At 33.7% G+C, this 22,344-nt stretch overlaps 1 protein-coding gene and 1 long non-coding RNA gene across 13 annotated transcripts in view; one reads left to right on the top strand and one right to left on the bottom strand.

The window, feature by feature from the left end:
• The window catches only part of LOC135217422 (mucin-2-like), a 463,906-nt gene extending 453,924 nt beyond the window's left edge, over positions 1 to 9,982 (top strand). For 10 of the 12 annotated variants that reach the window (XM_064253279.1, XM_064253275.1, XM_064253277.1 and 7 more), the window contains one exon: positions 3,785 to 9,982. In XM_064253279.1, coding sequence (XP_064109349.1) covers positions 3,785 to 4,585 — 801 coding nt within the window. In that variant the 3' untranslated portion in view covers positions 4,586 to 9,982. The remainder of the gene's footprint in view (positions 1 to 3,784) is intronic. The other 2 variants (XM_064253282.1, XM_064253283.1) reach the window with 2 other exon arrangements.
• LOC135217423 (uncharacterized) overlaps positions 1 to 22,344 on the bottom strand; it is a 625,282-nt gene that overhangs the window by 218,070 nt on the left and 384,868 nt on the right. The gene's annotated exons all lie outside the window — the stretch shown is intronic.

Genomic DNA, 22,344 nt, shown 5'->3' with positions numbered 1-22,344 from the left:
TTCCCCGTACAAACCCTTTTTTATCCCATGGCATTAACAATGAGTGAAACCTATCAGGTCTATATGACTGTAAAAATATCCATAATTCTGTATTTCTCTATGCTTACTGAAATTAAGTTGGGATAAAATCCGATCCTATGTGCCCCTAACAAAAGTTTCATATTCAAATTTCTCGCGCGCATCCTCTGAGGTTAATTTTTAAAACTTTATTAATAGGCAGGAGATGCAACGAAAGAACCCACTATGTAACTAATTTCTATGTAAACTTTGGGTTTTTCAAGAAAATGTGACCTTTTCCCATGAATGTGATTTACTTGAATTGTAATAGACTAATGTTGCAAGTAAATATTTCATATCCATGACTTGATACTTCTAAATGTCCGTTTACCAATATCATAAGCTGATTTATTGACTCTAATTGTCTATGAGGTTCAGAAAAAATTAATTCATTTTGATGTTATAGAAATTCTATTTGCTTATTTTGTTCATTAATTTTAAAACGGTTGCAAGTCCTTAACTAAAGTTGCATTGCACACACGGATAAGAATAGGTTATGGCTATGTATGCCATCATGATCTATGAACCACATGTGAAGTTCATGAGCTAAGCATTCCTCTCTCCAGCCAACCTGCTTTGCAAGCGGTTTATTGAGGTTAAAAGGAACAATGACGATTCGGCAATGATGACGTCGTCACCTGGTAGGAGATTGCTCTCAGCCAGCTTATGCGTTACGTTACGACAATAAACTCTTTGTTGCCCATTACTGAAATATACTCCGGACTTCTCAATAGGGAAGTTCGAACAACAGACGGTGAGTCCGTAAATCAGGATATTACGTGGACTAAAGGCATAAAAACAAGATATTCTAATTTTTACGGAGCGTACAGTCGGGCTTAATCCACCACTACTTATAATAACTTATGTATTAAAATTACGAGAACCTGCTCTGATTACTTGATACGGTCGTGTGATTAATAGGAAAATTCCTTTTTAATTTTTCCAACATCGCTCTCCCTCTCCGCTGAAGTCGCTTATGTGGAATGTGCTTATGCTTTGAACACTCGGCAGGTTTAACTGACCCTGACCGTTGACTAGTAACACAGTAACCAAGTTTGCTTAAGCACGATTTGTTTGTTTCTGAGAGGGCTACTGTTTACCTATTTCTTTTTGTAATAATTAGGATTCTTCTCTTTATTACCATCGGCAACGTATTGTATGTTTTTAGCATTAAGTTGCTGTTAGTTTATAAAGCAACGAACGTATGAATGACTTGAACTAGTATACAGAATTGAGCGATTACTATTAAAACAAGTTATCTCTACTGCGTTCAATATTAACTGTTTGTACTTGCTGTTGTTTACTTCATTCTTTGCTAAAATTTGAAAAAGTGAGGGATCCAGGTCAGCGCATTTAGCCTAATGAAAGTTTTTTATAGACATGTTATTCCTTGCAATCCAGCCGTATTTTTAAAGTTAAGTTGAGTCATAGGGATTCGATTTTTTACGCATAACTAAAGGCTGAAACTGCGATCAGGACCTTGCAAAGGAGCATTTATTGTCCTGACCCGAAATAGTGTTACCTCTAATTTATCTAGATTTGTACAGGTGTTCCACTTGTTTTTATGTGTTTTCTAATCACTACGGTGCCTAACGACCCTATCCATGCATCTGTATAAATACAGACGTCCACTGCGTAAACGCATATTCACTGTTTAATATGATTTGTTACATAAATGATAAAATTAACACAGTATATGATTATGATATTTCAGTAGAACTTCTGGAAACAGAAACTCAAAGATAAAAACTCGCAGTAGCAAAATCTCAATGATGTAGATAATTTCTGTAAAAAAGTAAGATTAAGAATGTCTCGTAACTTCAGCCACAGGAATAACGAAAATTCGACCTGTAAAGGAAACACTCAGTTACTCCAAATGAATAAAAAAAATTGTACTTAACTTGATTTTGTGGGAAGTCACGGTATTCCGATAACGACACGCCCTTGGCCCTCCTTCTCTGTTTAGCTGATGACCTGGTTTGGCTTGAGTTTCCCTCGTGCGCATTGTTTGTTTGTTGGATGATTCGATTCCTTGAAGATCCGATGCTGAAGACGCGTTCGGTTTATTTCTTGAAGTGCTGGAAATGCTCACTAAACGATGATACTAAGTTGCTTGAAGAATCTCTTGCTTTTGTCGTCGTTGATTTCTGATATGATACATTATTCGTTATTCTTCGGAAGACGTTGAAGAGTTCTTGTTGTTTTCTGAAGTCGCTCACTAAACGATGATACTAAGTTGCTTGAAGAATCTGTTGCTTTCGTCGTCGTTGACTTCTGATATGATACATTATTCATTATTCTGGTTTTTCTTTGGAAGACGTTGTAGAGTTCTTGTAGTAGTCTGCCACCAATATTAGGGCTGTTGCCTTGTATAATAAGGCGCCCTATGAGGTAATGATAGACTTGAGATAATCTTACGCTAAGTCGGTTGGTTATGCACTTCCATACTCATTGGAGTGTCTTGGGGTTTGATGATCACTAACGAAGTAAGTATCTTCTTTCGTTATGACGACGATGTGTTAAACTCATGATGATATCTTTCTGATGTGAGGTTTCTAGTAGAAAACACGAAGTATAAAAAATAGTTCTATTCTCTGAGATTACATGATGAATATAGGATTGTACAGGTCTGCCAATGACGATGGCTTGATCGCTTCTGCCAATGATGATGGCTAATTCCACTCTGTTCTCTCAACTACCATCTCGGTTACAAGTCATAAAGGAAGCAGACAGTAGCTTGAACATATGAACATACATACAAATGAGACACATTAGAAATCACGTAGGCCCTTTGAATTATAGGTCACGGTAGTTGTCTCAAGCAGGAAGCTAATGTTTCAAAACAAATGAATGACCACAGGTGACGGTATGTCAACTTAGCCTACTTTATTGTATACGTCAACGTCTCTGGTCTGATCACATTCCTGCAAGCAATCTGGTTGACCTCTTTAGTTTTAGTTTTTTTTATATATGGAATAACATTCCATATTTTTATTATGTAATCACTTACATTAGGACATACTAGTATACTATCAGTGATTATAATAGTGTCTCTACCTCCATAACTATGAGCATTTAGAGTATAGCACTAAGATGGTGGTAATTAAAGGTATCATTCGCAGACATATTGCACTTTTGCTAGCTCTGTGAAATACTGATACGCAGTAGTACATACTATCTCGTATTTTATGTGAAATCATTGGATTTGAAGAAAAAAAAATTTATGTTATGTAGTTATAGTAAATCATTGTCTCCTCCATCCCTTTCCACTTCACAGTTCAGTACCAGTCTCTTTCCCTCCACTGGAAAGCTTTGAAATTCTCTTCCGTTTCCACTTTTCTTGACTTGCATAAGCTTTCATCCTTTAAGAGGTAGGCTCCAAACGTTTTCCTTCTTTCTTCTTACTTTATTTGGGCCTGGGGTTTCGAAATCTATGAGTTTCAATTTAAAAAGAAATTGCTATGGTCTCGTTTTTGGGTAAAGATAAAAAAAAAATTGGCATTGTAGTGGATGGTGGGGTCTCATCCCAACCATAGGGATCTTTGCCAGGTGCTATACTGACACATTTTTATGTACTCCTATGGTGATTCAGCATTGTAAATTTTAACATCAGCTTTTACACAATCAAAGATTCTTTTTTTTTCATTTAGATTCTAAAGGCTAAATGCCTAGCTTAACCTAATAAATTATTTGTATGTATGTGTTTATTTCATTACAATTCTTACAGGTGACTGTGTTTAACCTCAAATCAGCTGACCCCTTCCTACACATCCGTGCCAAATACTGTTCACCTACACATTCTCAAGCTTCCTCCAGCAAAGGTTCTCCAACAAGATCTCGTGCTACACCAAGTAGGGATACAACTTCTGGTGACCCCACACCTGGAAATTCTTCTTCAGAAAGCACACCACCACCTCCACAAGAACCTCAAGTGCCATCCTCCGCACCTGCTGCGTCTTCCAACCTTGCTACAGGAAATTCTGTGCCTAATGCAGACATACCAACCGTGGAAAATTCTACGGATGTACTGGTATCATTAGCTGAACCCTCCACAGATTCAGCAGGTAATTTAAATATAACCAAAGATAGTCTAGCATTAAATCTTTTCTTAGATCAGTCCTCTGACCTGTCTTCTTACAATGAATCAAATGAATTTGATCCTTATATTTCAACACAAAATGAAGAGACAAATGAATTTTCAACAGTTTCTCAAACAAATTCAAGTCCTACTGTAACTCAAAGATCAATGGTTAATTCAACAACATTTTGTATTGAAAGCAATGAGACAGTGGAGTCTCACCCTTCAATTGTGAAGACGTCACATTCTGAGATGTCCTCTTCTTCCTCTTCGTCATCTTCAGAGTCTTCCTGTTCCTTAAAGGAGACTCCCCCACCAACTCCTTCTACTATGTCCACTCCAGCTTGTGCAACTTCAACTCCCAGAGACCTATCTCTCACTCCTAATGGCAGCAGCACGACAGTTGGCACTCCTCTGCCGCCTGACCTGACAGATCATGATGAGATTTGAAGCAGAATATCAGGGATAAATAAACTAACTTATCTATTCACAAAACTTTCTAACAATGTCTTTGGTGTAAGAGGTAACATAGTATTATACATTATTTTTTTGGAAGTTCATAGTGTGAAATCCACAAAAAAGCAAAGTTATACAATACAGTACTAACTTTATCCAAGCCAAAAAAATATTTAAATGTGATATTTTTTGTTATAATGTACTAAAAGGATACATTAATGTACATAAAATACAAGAGAAAGATTATAAGGAAACAGGGTGCTGTGCTCTAAGCATAGACTACAGTTAGTCAAAGAATCCAGTAGAATTTTAGGTTTGCAAGGAGAAAATTTGAAGTAAATAACTCAGTATAAACCACTATCATTAGAATCACTGGTCTGAATAAGTTGGATATATTTTTTGACCTTAATGAAACATCCCTCAATGCTGCTACAACAAATTATAACTTGATTGTATTTTAACCTGTAGAACATTCACTATTAACCATACATATACAGAAGCACAGTAATGATGCCAATAATGATCTTTATACACAGACACAATACAATATTGTTCTCTACATTAAAAAGATTTACATAACTCACAGTATGAGAGTATACAGAATTAGTAAGTTGTGACCTGTTGAGATGTTTCAGTGATCAAGAAAAAATATAATGCTATATACAATGTATCATAAAATGAATGCATCATGATCAGGCGTTATCAGTACCATGATCACATTCATTGATTTCAGCAATTATTATTGCTTATTGCTCATTAGATTTATAACATAGATACCAAATGATTTAGGTTTCTTTGTTAAGAGTATAAATATGCAGTATATATTAATAATTGTACTTTTAAGATCAGTCACATCCTCTTATTAATAAAATCATTCCCTAATCACAGTGGAAGAAGCACAAATTTCAATAATACAGTACTATACTGTAATTGTTTCTGAATGGAAATAATAATTTTTGCTGTGTAATGGATCATAAATGTTGAGGGATTTTATTTTAAGATGTTCAAGATTCAATAATATTTAGATACCAGGTTACAGATTTTTCTATTATCCCAGATCAGATTCAGTAGTTTTGTGAGACATTGACTTTTTAAGCAGGTTTTGGAACAAGATGGTCAGAAGAGCAGGACTCTTGTGTCGGCTTTCTTGCTAACTTCTACACTTATCATAATGTATTATCATGCATGATTAAATTCCTATAGTGCATTACAGTATCATTTGTGAGACAGACATATTAGATGTCAGTCTTTATGCTGTCTTGGGAAGCAGTTTAGTAAAAATATATTTATAAAGGCTATAGAAACATTTTGTTACTGTTATCATTAACTTCATCATAACATGTTTACAAGGAATGTTATTCAGAATTATCAGTATTTTTAGTAGTCAGTGTTGGCTTTTGGCAGTCATAAATAAAGCTCAGAAATGATACATGTGAGTACCTTATGTATTTATGACTATTAACTACAGAAAAAAATTAGCCCATGAAGTTAATTGCGCTATTTGCAAAGAATTGTGTCATATCTGACAACTACTTAAAAAAAATAGGATAATTACAACAGTAACAAGTTTTCATTAAACATACAAAAAAATTATTAAAAATAAAACATTTCTCTAGTAACCATACATCAAATATTGTTTCAAACTAGTATTTAGTAAATTAAGATCAATATCAATATCTGAATTTGTTATGAGCACTGATAATTTTGACTTCTTAAAGTTAAAGATTATACATAAATGTTGAAATAAATTTTCACAACGACTAAAATAGCTATTAAGAGCCTGAGTCTCCATTAAATAAGTATAAAGTAACTCAACATAACAAAAGTATGCAAAAATAATTTGAAATAAAAAACCACTTGGTTTTTATTGAATACATTAAAGCTTGCAAGATAGTGAAGTGCACATTACAAAAATTGTCTTTTAAGAAAATTTTCTTTAAATAACAATATAATGTTTGAAATTATCATTATAATATGTATGTTAGTATATATTAATTAATATGATGTTACAAACCATGAATCTAAGAATACTAATCATGTGGCTGAGTATAACAAAGTCTATGTATGGCAGTAATTATTTAGAGCATGAACACTTGTTTTTACATTTAAACAGTAGTATCTTTGAAGTAATTACTCAGAAACCAAATTAATTTCTTGCAATAATTGTAATTATACTAAATTTACTAGTCCTCCATTATCAAATGGTAATAAGTTACTACTAAATAATATTTGGCTACATAATTCTCCTAATCCAATACTTTGTAAGTCTTGAACACTACAATCTATTTCAACCCTCCTGTTTATGAAATTCTTCAAATTACATTAAGATCATGTAAGTCAACACTAATGATTCTATTCTGTGGTACCTATATCAAGCTTTACATCAGCAAAATTTTCCCAAAAATTATGTCAAAATACATTGTCATTTCTAGCTGTATCACCATTATATAGATGAGTATCAGTTAACTTAAACAATGCCATCTTAACTACTAATAAGCATAAGCTATCGTAAGTCTATCGCTTTAACGATAAAAAAGTAGATGCATTACCAGAAGTTTTTATCATCCAAGTTAATGCCATATCATTACTACAGTTCCCAGTGAGAAGGAACATTACAATACCCCACTGGCAAAATATGCCTATTACAGTACTTTATCATGATATTGTTAAAGCTCAATTAAATTTATATGTATAGTACAGAATAGTGAAATAAGTTCTGAGATTCTGCCACTGCCCATGCATGACAAATATATACTGTAACATTACATTAATGAAACATACTATGATCTGATAAATGTCAAGTTCATAAATATATTTGTACTGTAAACTACCAATTCATTGCACTTTATGTACTTATTTTTTTTCTTCAAACATCTTTTATATTTCAAGGATTTAACCTGAAAATTTTCAGGTATTAATTATTAGTAACATTTAAGCAATAAAGAGTTACATGATCTTTGAAAAGTTGTCATGAAAACAACAGAAAAATCCTTGCTCTAACATCAAGAAATTATAACGTCACAATTATTTTCACATAATGGAAAATTTATTAAAAATTGACATTAAAAATTTATGCTATAAAGCCATGACACAGCTTTTTCAATATTCTCAGATATTTTAAACAGTCAAACTTAGTCAAATATGTATCCTCATTCAGCTCATAATGCAATTAGATTCATGGTACAAGTACTGTATTAGCAATATTGTCCTTTGTATGGAAGGGCTTTGAAAATACATTTGTATTTCTCTGTATATAAACAATTTATATGAGAAGCTCTTCAACAGCTAAAATTATTTTGTTTATGTCAGATTAGAATTTCAATCCTTAGTCTTTTGTGTCAAGCACCTTGAAAAGAGTGAAGATTTTCTGTATTTTTGTTTAAGTTTTAATTTTACGAGCCACGCGTGTTGTGCTAAACAATAAACAAACAATTAAGAAAAAGTCTGAAAAAACATGTTATTTCATGCATTTCTGAAAATTTACAAACATAAAAGAAGTATTAAATAGAAATCCTGCCTTAATCCATAGTGGTAAGGGACAGGATTTCTGTTAGCAAAAATAACCACCATACATGTATGTAAGTGTCATTAGAATAACTTACCAGATCAACACATTTCACCAAACTTTTTCTTGGAAAAGTTACTGCATATCTGTAATTCTGAATGCAGGCTGCAACCTTAGTGAAATGTAAGAGATCTAATAAAGTTTTCACAACAAAGCATCATATCAAATAAGCTTATATGAGGATAGAATGCAAGAATAGGTGTTGTATGTGTATCTGTCAGACATACTGTACTTTATAACTTGTGAAAAGTAATACAATAACAAAAGACCAAGCACAGTTTTTTCTGTCCAACAAGATCTGTAAGTTGTGAATGCATGAGATTTAGAAAATAGTTCCATGCCATATACAGTAACTAGAAAAAAATTAAATTTTCTTAATACATCTTTAATGTCAAAGATATGGTTCTCAGAAAGTAGCTTTCATTACTCTTTTAAGAGTACTTTTGAAGAACCCTCCACTTAAGACATATGATCCATATGCTACATGCTGTTTACTGGTGTATAATAGTTTTGTTTTTATCATCTGTGGGTATATGATAAACAGATTTGTAATATAATGTAGTTTTTAATTTTTCTAAACATCGCCCTTAAGTTTGGATACTGACAGTGCATGAGGTACTGAGGTTACTCACTCATACTGGAGTTACATAGGAAAGGATGAAAGAGCAATTGGATTTAATTATATCAGCTAAATTACTACACAGCCGTACAGATGGCTTGTATGGCATAATGGGGAATGGTTGTGATTTACAGAATGTTGAGTGCTCATGAAAAAAAATAAAATAGAAAAGCATGCCTGTATTATTTAGCATGCATGAGTAAGAATTCTCAAACATTCCATATTGATCAGTGAAGTACAATAATAACTCTAAAGTGCCAATAGTAGATAGAATTGAATCTTTTAATTTGGTATAGAGAGTTGTAGTCAGTTTGCAAAAATAATGGCATGGCCATGTTGTCCTCAGTAAATTTACATTGTTCTCTAATGACTCGCAATTGTTAAATAATGACTCGGTAGTGTCAGACTTTTGTAAACGAGTCAGTCACTTTTCGTTTTTCTTAGTATTGCTGAGGTTTTCCTTACTTACATGACTACTACTCTCTATTACACAGTATCCTTCAAAAGACCTTGCAGTATGATACTGTGAATACAATGAGCTTTCATTGATGTTAACATTTTTTTTAAGTATACAATGTAAATTATTCTGTTATTATGTATTGTATATTGTACCTATACACATTCCTATTGTTAAATCATTGCTTCTGTAAGTGTTTTTATAGGAATGATTATGCCTAAAAACAAAGGCTCATCACATATCTTTGAAAGATGTGCCAGCTAGGCATTGATAAAATAAATATTTGGAATTAAGGTAATAATTATATTTGAGTTTGTTTAATCTAAAAAGGAAAGGATACTTGAAAACCTCAAATCCATGTAGATGTGTTATTACTGACTTCCATTTTACAAGCATAAGTGATTTTATATGGGGTAATTGGTTACTACTTTCAGTTTAAAATATTTACTGTATAGAGGTTCAGTATCTAATTCATCATATTCTTACATCATAAATCAGGTTAACAAGAGAAGTGAGTGTATTAATGTGAGCTTTGTATGCTGTTATGTATTTTCTACCATTCAATTGTGCCATAAATTTTTACATTTACATATACTGTATTATGAGATGTCATATGAAATGCTCTTCTGTGTTTTGACACTACATATACTGCACAAATATTTACTCTTCATTGGATTTACCTTCAACCCAGATAATTCAAACCTCAATTTCATGTTATTTATTTTAGCCAAAATAAATCTAAATCATACATTTTTATCATAAATTGTCCTTCAAAAAGAGAGTTAATTTTTTATCATCTAGCTAATATTTTCATCAGTTGATAAAATTTGGCAATACATAGAGGCAGTCCCTGGGTTATGTAGGACTCTGTTTATGTTGGTCTAAGGTTACTTTGCTCTTCAAAGATATTTTTAAAAAATTATTTATCGGGTTACAGCGCACGTTCAGGGTTTATGTCGCCAGTCTGACAGAAGACTGGAACTTTAATATGGCTCCAAAGTGGGAGACTGGTCCAAATTTGGAGGTTTTATGATGAAAAGCTCCATCAAAATGCAGGTTACATTGTTTTAAAGACACCCTAGGGATTAAAAGTAAGGTGTTCTTATGATATTTGGCAAAGTCTTGAGTTACACCATTTTTTGGCTTACATGGCAGCGTTGGAATGGAATCCCCAACGTAACCAAGGACTGCCTGTAATGTGCCAATACACTGTATTTTGCAGTGCTGTGGCAGATGTTAAATTGTAAAAGGTTAAAAAACTAAGCTGAAAATAAAAAGTGGAGTAAAGAGGAAATTTAGCTAAGAAACATTCACAATATCAACACTGTGCCAGTTCCTTATCTTAATTCAATTAAGTACCAGTATGTACTTATCATAACTAGGCAGAATGCAGAAGCATCTCTTAATTTTTCTGAAAATTTAGATTCTCCAACATACAATTCACTACTTCTCTTTTCAAATTCATTTGCCAAAGATAGAAAGAGATTACAAGATTGCCAATAAAGTAACAGTAACATCTTATAGTCAAGAGGTTAATTATATGCAAAGCAAAAAATTAAACATTATTTTTGTTTCATGAATGCAAACTTTTTACTTTTGCATCTGAGTTGTTACTTCTATGGAAGGCAAAGTCCAAGCTCCTCAGCCTTTTACCTAATAATAAATAGGTATCTGGATATCCTAGTTAAAATAAACTATAATAAATAGTAAAATCTGTTATGTATGTGTGAGATTTTAATTAATCTGTACCTGATATTCACAATGGTGTTATGTTATGATACACTCACTGATCACAAAGAGATCAATGAGTATGAAGGGATACACAAGTTGAGTAATGATAGAGCTGGGAAATCCCTTGCCTCCCTGCAAACACTAATTCTCTCAATGGCATTATGAAGTAATTGGTGCTATAAGAGGGACAAAATGCCACATAAGTTTATTGGTATTATCTATGTCATGCATTAACCACTTTAGCAGTACAGATATTCTTAACACTGAGCTGAGAAAGGGAATAAAATGAATGATTTAACAGTGAATTTGATAAGAGTGTAGTTATTACATACAACAGTCTGGGGGTCTTGAAGATAATCTCTCTGCCTAATGGAAATTGTATTTCTAAAGAATAGCTATGCACTTGTATACATGGAAGTCTCTGATTATTTTATCTACAGCCTTATTTTCCTTTGGGAATTTTTGAAGGGCCTTCCAAAATACACAAGGATATCACCTTTCCAATCCAAATACCATATCATCATCAATAATGTTGCAAACATCAGATTTTCATTTTATAATGTGCTAGAAGCTTGAGACAGCTAAGGGTGTTACATCATGAAACTGCTTATTAATTACCTATCATTTATTCTGGAGTCAAGTGTGAAGGAGAGACGAACAGATAAAATTTTTAGTATAAGTGACCTCATAACTATGTTTGTGAAAGTAAAGGTCATGATTAAAGTTCATAGGATTTCTTAGAACCAACTTAAATCTCTTTACGAGATGTTACTGTTTGTCTTGGAGGCTTTTTGAATTTGTGAGGAGGTGCAATTTTCACTGAACTGGTAAAATTGAATCCATCAATCTTCCCAGTCCTCTCAAAGGATTGTTGTATGCAGTTTTGATATCAGTGCTATAGAGCAAATGTAGAAGACCAAAGGGATCTTTGAATTCTTTATGTTGTTCACCGCAAGAAACCTCTCTACTTGAAAAATTGCTGGATTAAGTAGGCATATACATAGGCTTATCCCCTCTACTGTATAGTACTGCAATGTAATGTTCTGATATGCAGTTGCCTTAAATACTAAGCCATGATGGAAGCACTCTGCAGAAAACTCGGGTTGCTGATGTTACGGGTAAAGTAGCATAATGAATGTCAGTGTAAGTACTCTTCATGATAATGTCTTAGCTCAGGGATGGCCTGGGTTTGTTGCATTTTGGAAGACATTTTGGCACTGCTGTTTTGAAGCCAAACCCATTTTGGTGCTAGCTCATTTAACAACAGATATTTTGGCCTCAAGACCATTTGGTATTTTTAATACATATTTGGGGAGGAGCGTTAAGGAACATTAAATAGTGCACTAAAAATAAGCCCTACAGTAAATATATGTACATCAGCACAAACGCCTACTTTGTAAGATGTTTTGGTCTCGCACCCAAATGGCTGGGAAACAAAAGTTCGGCACCAAATCACCCGAGCCCAAACGACTGCATCAAATCATCCCATTCTGTCAAGGTTATCATCACCAGCTCTCATTTGTGGGACTTGCCAATTACAAAGCACAATTGAGAGTATATTCCTCATAAGAATAAACTGCAACTCCTCAAGATTTCGCTTAGTTCCTTCCCCAGCCATTCTAATATCTGGTTGCTTTTCTATATGTAATATATCTCTGGATATTTAAAGAAAATTAAATCTCCCAATCATCCAAGCACAGCAAGAAAACACCTAAGAATCAACCACATATGTAATACATTTTTCCTTTGTCGTAGCTTGACATCACTTCTGGCTTTTCTTGATAGCGAATGTTGGTAACACAGTATTACAAATCAAATAATAAATTCCATAACTTTTTGCAGTTTTTTTTCTAAAGAAAGAGAAATTTGGTGCATTCAGGTGCGCTGCTTTCTGATCTCAAAATAATTTGTCTGGCCCTGAACAAAATTCAAATTATTACTCTGAATCTTCCTCTAGTAATAAAATCATGAAAAATGGGGTCGTGATTCAGGTGAAGAAAACTATTTTTGCCTTTTGCTGAAATATTTTGTTACTACCCAGTAAATTGTTATGATTCTGCTGAGGGAAATTATCTACTTATAATTATACTAATTAAAAAAATGCTTATTCACTATTCAACAAGTCTCACTTTTTTCTGGAAAATAAACCAATTTCGAAAGTTTCAAAAGCGGTTCTCAATTATATCTTTCCTTGGTGATCCTTGTCATCAACAGATTTGTTCAAAACTGGGGACTAAGGTATAAAATAGAGGGTAATCTTCTTTCTTTAGCATTGTTATTCAATGTAGCTTTGAGCATGTATATATTATGGCCAAAACAAATTCATAGAAGGACAGTATAAAATTTTTTCTCATTTATATAAATGGAACTTTGTAAACCAACTGAACTGTTCAGCAGCCTGTTTAATGAAGGAAGAAAGCATGATGATTTTGAACTGTGACCTGAATGACTGAAGTAACTAATTTTTCAGCATGCTCATTTTCAAAAGACTGGAAAAAGAAATGAGTAAATTCTTTAAAGATAAGCATGCTTGTCTTAAAAAAGGCAAAAATTGCCGAGACCAAATATTTACAGTAAGACACTATGCAGCAGTGTATGGAATTTAAAAACCCATTTGACAGTGTCTACAGATCATTATTGTGGAAGATCTTATGTAACTACAATATTCCCATTGTGCGAAACTAATTCACACCCATGAAAGAAAGAGTGCAAATTTAATGTCGACAGTCTTATCAAGCTAATTTGCTGTGAGTAGTAGGGTCCAACAGGAGAATGTAAAGTCCCCTTTGCTGATTGCATTTTCTTGGATGTTATAATGAGGTTGAAGATGGAAGAAAAAGTTTACACTGAAGTAATGACAAACTTGACAGGCTTGTACCATGTATGTACCACAAGATTAACACGCCTCTTAATAGAATGTGTCGTATATCAAGAGTGTTGGAACTGAAGATATGAATAAAAGAGAATCAGTAATAACGACAGCAATGAATTCAAACACAAATGAAGTACAACCAGTTGGAGAGAGGACCAGTGAAGTGAGGATCAATGAAGCCAACTCTTTCAAATTGTAAGAGCAACTATATCTAATACAGGTCATCTTGAGATGTCATTCAATGAAAGTCTGAAATGGGGCAAATCTAATAATGAACAGGCTGAATAGTTTGGAAATTATATATGTAGTCTGAAAAAAATAAAGATTATACATCAGTCTAGTATGATCTTATTGCTGTATAGAAATAAATCATAGAAAGACTTCCTCTGTTTAAAAGATTTAGTTACTTCGAGAATGAATCTTTAAGAATAATAGAACTCGAGTCAGAAGGTAGGACAAAGTGACAAGTAGTACCACATGGGAAATAATGGAAGTTATATATATATATATATATATATATATATATATATATATATATATATATATATATGCTTAAAAAATCACAGTAGATGCACGTGACTTCATAAATAAGCGAATACCACGGGAAAATGATAGTCAGAAATCCAAGCGCTTTCGTCTTTATTCAGACATCGTCAAGGAGCTACAGCTGCCTTGACGATGTCTGAATAAAGACGAAAGCGCTTGGATTTCTGACCATCATTTTCCCGTGGTATTCGCTTATATATATATATATATATATATATATATATATATATATATATATATATATATATATATATATATATATATATATATATATATATATATATATATATATATATATATATGTAGATTAGATAAAGATCATGGTCTTCACTCAACCCTTGGGAGATTAGTAAGTGATGGCATCATTCGGGCACCAAAAGAGTTGAAAGCTAGACATGAGTAGAGATTTATGGAAGTGAAAGCACAGGGAAGATATAATTGGTACACTTTAAGAAAGGCCATTTTCATCGCATGGCACTAGAGGCAATGACGATGTTTCGTGCAAATAAATTTCAGTGGCTCTTCTTTACGCACGTTTTACTTTTGGGAGAAAATTAATTACTCAGTATAGAAGTCATCAGATGGCCTGTACTTGTTACAAAAACCAGAGGAAGGAGTGACCCTACTGCTGAAAAAAATATACACCGTAAACTCTGATTTTGTTTTATGGAGAAAACTGGATGCTTTGGCGATTAGTCAAACAAATAGTCAGAAATTATACGAAACTTTACATTATTCTTTAACTTTCTTATATATATTTATCTAAAATCACTTAAACAGAAAGTTCTTTAGGCATACAACAAATTAAGAATATTACATTTTCTTAAATGTGGATACTTATTTTCGTTCAAATTAATCACACATCAAGACCAAAATGCCCACGACATAAACTATTTTGGAAATTTTAACAATTAGTGCCTGCTGCACATAAAAAAATTTGGCGAGCAGAGCTGGGAAAATTTGATGCTTGCAGTTATCTTATGCTTAAATAGTTTTCTTTTAAAAAAATTTTGTGGTGCGTGTTATGAAATAAGGAAATTAGAAATTTTACAAGTAAATTATGTACTGTATACAATTTCTATTTTTCTTATTTCTTATCCTAAAATGACACTTTCTTTAATGAAGCGCTTTAAGCCTACGATTAAAATAATAAACCTAATTGAACTAAGCTCCACCTTTTTGTTTCTTTAACATTTTTAAGGTTATCGTCCATCACAAATACGGCAAAGGTTACGAAACAGTGGTAACGAACAGAATCTCAAAAACAACTTTTTTGATTTACATACAGTCATATATTACGTTCAGTTTGGCATTCTTGACATTCAAATATGGACATCTTTTATTAGATCTGTGTTTATGTTTATGCTATTTAATGATATGAATATAAAGTACACACATGGAGCAACACTTTGTACAGTGAGTAGAGTATTCCGATTAACGTTAAAAATTAAATTATATGTTGGAATATTGCCAAATACTAAATGCAATTTGCAAAAAACCTGCTTTACGCCATTAACCACCTGTCAACTATATATTATATATATATATATATATATCTATATATATATATATATATATATATATTATATATTATATATATATATATGCATACATATATACACACTATATATAATATATATATATATATTATATATATATATATATATATATATATACATATATATATACAGGGTGTAATACGAGTTTGTGTAAATATTTTGGGAAATGAATGAAAAAAGTAATTTTGAGCATAAAATTTTCTATAAACATATGCATTTTAAGGGGGGTAAAGTGAATGGAGAAATTGGAATGGTAGTCTTTTAATTATGATTCTTTTTCTTGCAAGTTGTCTAATTTAAACGATTAGCTAACAGTGTAAATGTTGCTGAGCCACGTTCATTTGTGAACACTGAATTCTAGCGCACTCTGTCTAGGTCTGCGCCTATGACTGATGTCTGAGGAATACTTTAGATGGAGAGGGAGAGATTTTTAAATATACATTTGAAGTCTTTGATAGGTGTAATGAAGAAGCAAGCCTACCTTTGATGGAGGGGAGATACAATTAGGCTTACTTCTCTCTTTATTTTTTTATTATTGTACAATTAATACCACTGATGGGGAGGGAAAGGGATTCAATGATGCCTACATTTTTTTTCAAGATCTACATAATACATTCGATTAAGAGATACTTTATTTCCATCGGCCCAATCGCTCCTGGACACTCCATCTTCCTTCAATACGGTACCCGACCCTCCCCCTACATCCCAGGTTCTCTGACTACTCACTACCGACACCCATTGCATGAAAGCAACACTAATGATAACGGTTATTTACATTTTTACCTGGGAAAATGCTAGTTTCTGGGCAGGTTTGGACCCAAAAAGATAATTAAATACTTACCAGATGAAACTGGGATCTGACTGCTATTTGAACAGGAAAAACGCAAAACAAAGGGGGTTTTACTGAGCTGATGCTCTACTCATCAAGGTATTGTTGTAGATAAACTATTTAGGATAGCTTTAAATTAAATATATATACATTAATAAAGTAATCATAATATTAATCGACAATCTAGCAGATAGCAAATCCTGTGTAATCATCAAGATACAGGGACAAGGAAATGAATGAATTATCTTGGAAATGTCCACTTCAATGACACTGCGGAATTAATGGTGCTGCGAGGACCATAACACACAAGGCACAATCAAGGGCGAATCCACAGCTAAAGTTCCCTCTTGTAGGAGAGATGGCTTTGACGTAGAATAAGGTTGGAGGACGACTTAAGGGCGGCTCAGTGCAGATAAATTCTGGTTTAACAAGAGACCCATGAGGTAAGAGAAAATGGCGCTCTGCTGATGGAGGCGAGATTGCAAAGGGGGATGTTTCCTCGACTGCTTCCAGGAATGTCTCTGCTTGTGCGTTTCTCACGTTGGTCCTTTTAAGCCCTCATTCCTAATTGCTTCCCATTTTCAAAAGATGCGCGCCATTTTTTATTCACAGTCACCTCGTGGTCAATCAAAATGCCAAATAATTTATTTGGCCAGCATTTTCTTTTCCCTTAAATCGCCAACGCTGACTCCCTAGCCAAGATTAATCTCCAACGGCTGGTGTCTCTCAAACAAACATTCTCAGAGCAGTCACTGAAAGAGAGAGAGAGAGAGAGAGAGAGAGAGAGAGAGAGAGAGAGAGAGAGAGAGAGAGAGAGAGAGAGAGAGTGCAATTAAAGGATTAAGGATGTCTCAAAGACTTATTAGTCCATCCGAGGAGATATCATGTGCTCACTTAATTATATCTAGAAACAGATTTTAAAATTCATTCACAGAGCTCTCATGATTTTGTCTAGCTTTCTTTATTATTTGCTATACAAATTCTATGAAGCTTTTGAAGAGGGGAACTACTTTGAAGGAGATTAGTGTAAAATGATTGTATCAGAATACGAGTATTTTTTATGAATAAGGGTCGGATATTTTTTAACACACCTCGTATTTATAATGGCAATGAGGTCATTGCCATTATTTCTAATCGACAAAAGGTTTTAATTTGCTTTTCTGAATGCAGACAATGGAGGACCATTTCCTCCACAGGAATCAGAAGCGGCTCGATTTCCACTCCTTGGCACCCATATTTCTGACACCTTTTCATCCACAGCGAGTGTTTATAGGAAAAAAGTAGCCTAAAGCCCTATCTATCCCGAAACAGATGCCGCTGCCAGCCCAAACTGCGAAAGAGAAGTCGAATTTCCACTTAAATGAATAAAGGAAAATCTTCAAATGGAATAGGCCGCCACTGGGATGTCTTGGACAATTATGGCGGGACATTCTTCCAGCAACTTCTCTTAAGAGAACAGAAATACTAGGCACCTTGCGATTGCATGTTCCAACCCTGATTTATCAAGAAGACGGCTACGTGGCCTGCATAAGGCTGTCATACTCTGCCGCCGCGGTCACAACAAGCATATACTCGTATCATGTGTGTGTGTGTGTATTTGTATTATACCCTTGAACTAAAATTAATAAGAAGTCAGATAACTTCATTGTTACCTCAGCCACTCAATGATTACAAGTGCAACTCCTCAGTCCCTTAAATATGCACAAACATTAAATCTAAAGGCAAATCGAACGTTTTTGTTGGTAACGAACTCATAGCATTAGTTACAACACAAATAAAATCTTGGCAAGGACAGCTCTCATTGAACCCCCTTTTACATTTTAGTCATGCAAAGGAAAAGGAAAGAAACAAGTCAACAAAGGAAGAAAAGGGGGAAAACACTTTCATGGAAACTGCATCAACTCAAATGTCACCAGGTTTAAGAGGCTACACATAAAGCCAATTTATTTCTGGGCAAACAGTCAACAAGAATAACACAGAGAAACAATACAAATTCATTTTTACCGCGTCAAGGATCACAAGAATTATGTGTTCTTCGCAAACATGGCCAACAAACAGAGAGCAACTATCACAGTTCACACACCTGATCTCACCATAAGTCAAGGATAAGAGGGAACAGGAGTAGTTCCGGTCTGAGAGGGAAGCAAGGATACTAGGAGAGGATGCAGAGTTGTCAGGAATCCTGCATCCACACACACACACACACACACACACACACACACTCACCAACAACATAGGAAATTTACAGTCGCCTTCCGCATTTCAAACCATTCAGGATATATTCTTCTTCGCTACAAAAAACAAAAACCGAGGAGAAATATTCGTTTTCATTCACGATATTAGAAAATGATTGTCAGAAAAATTAAAGCCGAAGAAATAAAGGCCAGTTTTGAAATGTTAAATCTCTCTCTCTTATATAAATACATACACACACACACACAATATATATATATATATATAATATATATATATATATATATATAGATATATATATATATATATAGTATATATCTGTATATATATATATATATATATATATATATATATATATACATGAGAGAGAGAGAGAGAGAGAGAGGGAGTTTTATAATAAAAACAAAAACTTTATGATAGTAAAGGCTTGTTATTAGCTAGTAGCTTAAGTTTTAAAAAAGTATGGAATTTACGTTTTATTATGGATCAGAATAGCATGTTTGACTTGAGCAGATAATATCTGATGTATATTAGAGCATCAACGAGAATAATCCATCGAACATTCAGTAGTTTTTTGAGAGTCAAGGGAATTTCTTTAGAAAAAAAAATTTTCATGGCAAAAATGTATAAAATGAATGGACCTTCAAGGTCAATGGGTAATTCTGGTGAAGTATTCGATAACCAGATGAAATTTTCCCAGCGACGCACCACATCCATATTAAATGCTTTTGGCTATATTTATAAAGCAAGACTAAGAGGTAGATTTACAAGAAAATTGAGAAGAAAGAATTGGGGATTTCTTGAGAAGCTGATATGTGCTTCAATAGCTGGGTTGGGTGTGTGAAAAAGTATAGTGTTTAAATTTTTTGAAAATGTGTGACTCTATCACAAATGATTGCTATATTAATCTGTCCTGGCAGAATCAGATCAAATAAGCCTGCCAAGATTTGGGTGTTGCAAATTCTTGTATTTCGAAAGACTCTAATTCCACAGATGTCAACAAAATTGGATCAAAAGTTCTCAACTACATGACCGTTAAGAGTTGATTTCCAGCCTGTTCTCCTTTGAGGCACAGGCTTATGTTACTACTATATAGGTTTCAAGAGAAATATTAACATTCGGTTTGGTTCTGTTGTAACCCACAATCATTTTTTTAAGAAACAGTTCCCCTCCAAGGGAAGGTTTCAAAGTAAAATGTCGCATCAGTCACTGTATATCACTTCTTTGACTATTGCATCAACCCTCTTTAATTCCATTCTACAGCTTCACAAAAACTGAAACCTCGTCAGCCGTATTTCGAACCCTTTTCAAATGAAGGAGCAACTTAGATATGATCTCACCTTCTTAGATATTTGGTCCCTTTTGTTCTAAAACTTCTGTAAAACAATCAATATGTCCGTAGCTAAGTCTTCCGTTCCTCCTTTTTCTTAGCGTTTCAGAATGGTACAAGCTTGTAAACGACTTATCCTCCATATTTTATCAATTTGACCAAGCAACTGCATCTGAGTATTTTTTTTCCTCTAAATCTTTTTACTGCATTATAAATATGAAGACTATCATTATCAGGATGATTATTATAACAGAGAATAATGACGACATTCTAATAAAAACGCCTTCTTAAGACTCCATTCACTGTAGGAGGCAAACAGCAGCTTTATTTTGACATTAATTCATGATACAACCTATAACATAATTTTTCTCTACAATTTCACAGAATTCCACTGGGCTTCCTCGACCATTTTTCCAAAACATATAATGATATTAATACAGTTTTCACGTAGTCCTGATTTTTTTCTACGACCATACAATTATCTAAGTAGAACCGCATCTTTACCTTGTACAAGATGGCTTTTAAAAAATGACATTTTAACTTAAAAACTCATTTCTCCCCCGTAAAAAGGTTACATTTAAGAACTTCTTGCACTATCTGAAACTATTTCAGTAAAAAAAAAACATAATATTGATCTTACGCTAATGAGTTTACTTGCTCTTCCATTTTAATGCTTATCAAAAGTGAGTACTTATTCCAAAAATGTGTATGTTCGCTTGTACTGTGAATATCTGCCAATACGTGTTAGTCCTCTCTGTCTTAAAACACTAGAGGCAAAACCGGTCAGGATTTATAACCTGTATATAATTTTCTCCTTTTGTACACTGCGTGTTCCAGATTCCAAGCTTAATATATATATATATATATATATATATATATATATATATATATATATATATATATATATATATATATGGGTTTTTGCCACGAAGGAAAAAATTAAAAGCAAGATAGCCAAGCACTTTCGGTCTATTGCGACCCTTTACTCAGGCATAACTGATCGTACAGAGGAAAAACATAGTCAAAGTAGGCTTAATTTCCAAACTGACATTACAAGATTAGCAATAAGGTCGATTTCACTCTACAGAAACGAGGAACCGCCTGAGGGTAGGATAAGCGCTGATCAGCTGTTAAGGCTAGATAAGCACTTCTCCCTTTACCAATCAAGACACTTTGTAGCAAAACTGACCATTTATCCTCTGGCCATCCCATACCTGAAGCCACTTTCTCAAAGTGATCAAAAAACTCATCTGGAGCTTCTTCAGTAAACTTAGGGATTAACTTCTGTACTCTCACTACATCAAATACAGGGTCTTGATTACCTTGGTTAGGGTTAGACGGTGTTACAGGTAATGTGGATCTAGCTCTTATTAATTCCATTTCCCTTTCATGTCTTGCGATTTCTCTTTCTTTCCTCTTTTATTCTTTCTCTTTCCTCTTCTGCTGCTTTTTCTTCTTCTCTTTCTCTTCTTTCTTGTTTTTCCCTGTCTATTCTTTCTCTTTCAGCTTGCATTCTCTCTCTTTCAGCAAGCATTTTTAGCTTAATCAAATTCTCTTCTGCTTCAATGCGTCTAAGCTCTAACTCTGCATCACTTTTCTCTTTCTTTTCTGCTTGCTTATTTATGAGATCAGCACGTGCTACATTCAACAACTGTTGAGCCAATTCTAACTCATCTTCATCAGTTATTCTACCAGAGTTTATCAATGATTCCATAGCAATACATCTTATTTGTGCCTTTACCATACTAGTAGACACATAACCACCACATGCCTCTGCTAAAGCGCTCCACTGTGCTCTAGACAGAGTGGTTTCAGACAAAACTTGGACGGAAGGAGCTGCTAAAAATTCCTGAACATTGAACTGAGCCATTTTCATCTAAGTTATCAATTTACAATTCAATACAATAAATGCAAAACAAAATTATATGGTCACTCTCCTAACAAAATATATTCCTGACACCACCAGTATATTCTAGAGTGATAATGAAATCTGCTTTCCCGGGTCTCTGGGCACCATTAAATAATGTTACGAAGTGCCAAGTACCTGGTTAC

Source organism: Macrobrachium nipponense, chromosome 7, assembly GCF_015104395.2.
Source record: "Macrobrachium nipponense isolate FS-2020 chromosome 7, ASM1510439v2, whole genome shotgun sequence".
NCBI lineage: Eukaryota > Metazoa > Arthropoda > Malacostraca > Decapoda > Palaemonidae > Macrobrachium > Macrobrachium nipponense.
This window is presented reverse-complemented; position numbering and strand designations above follow the sequence as displayed.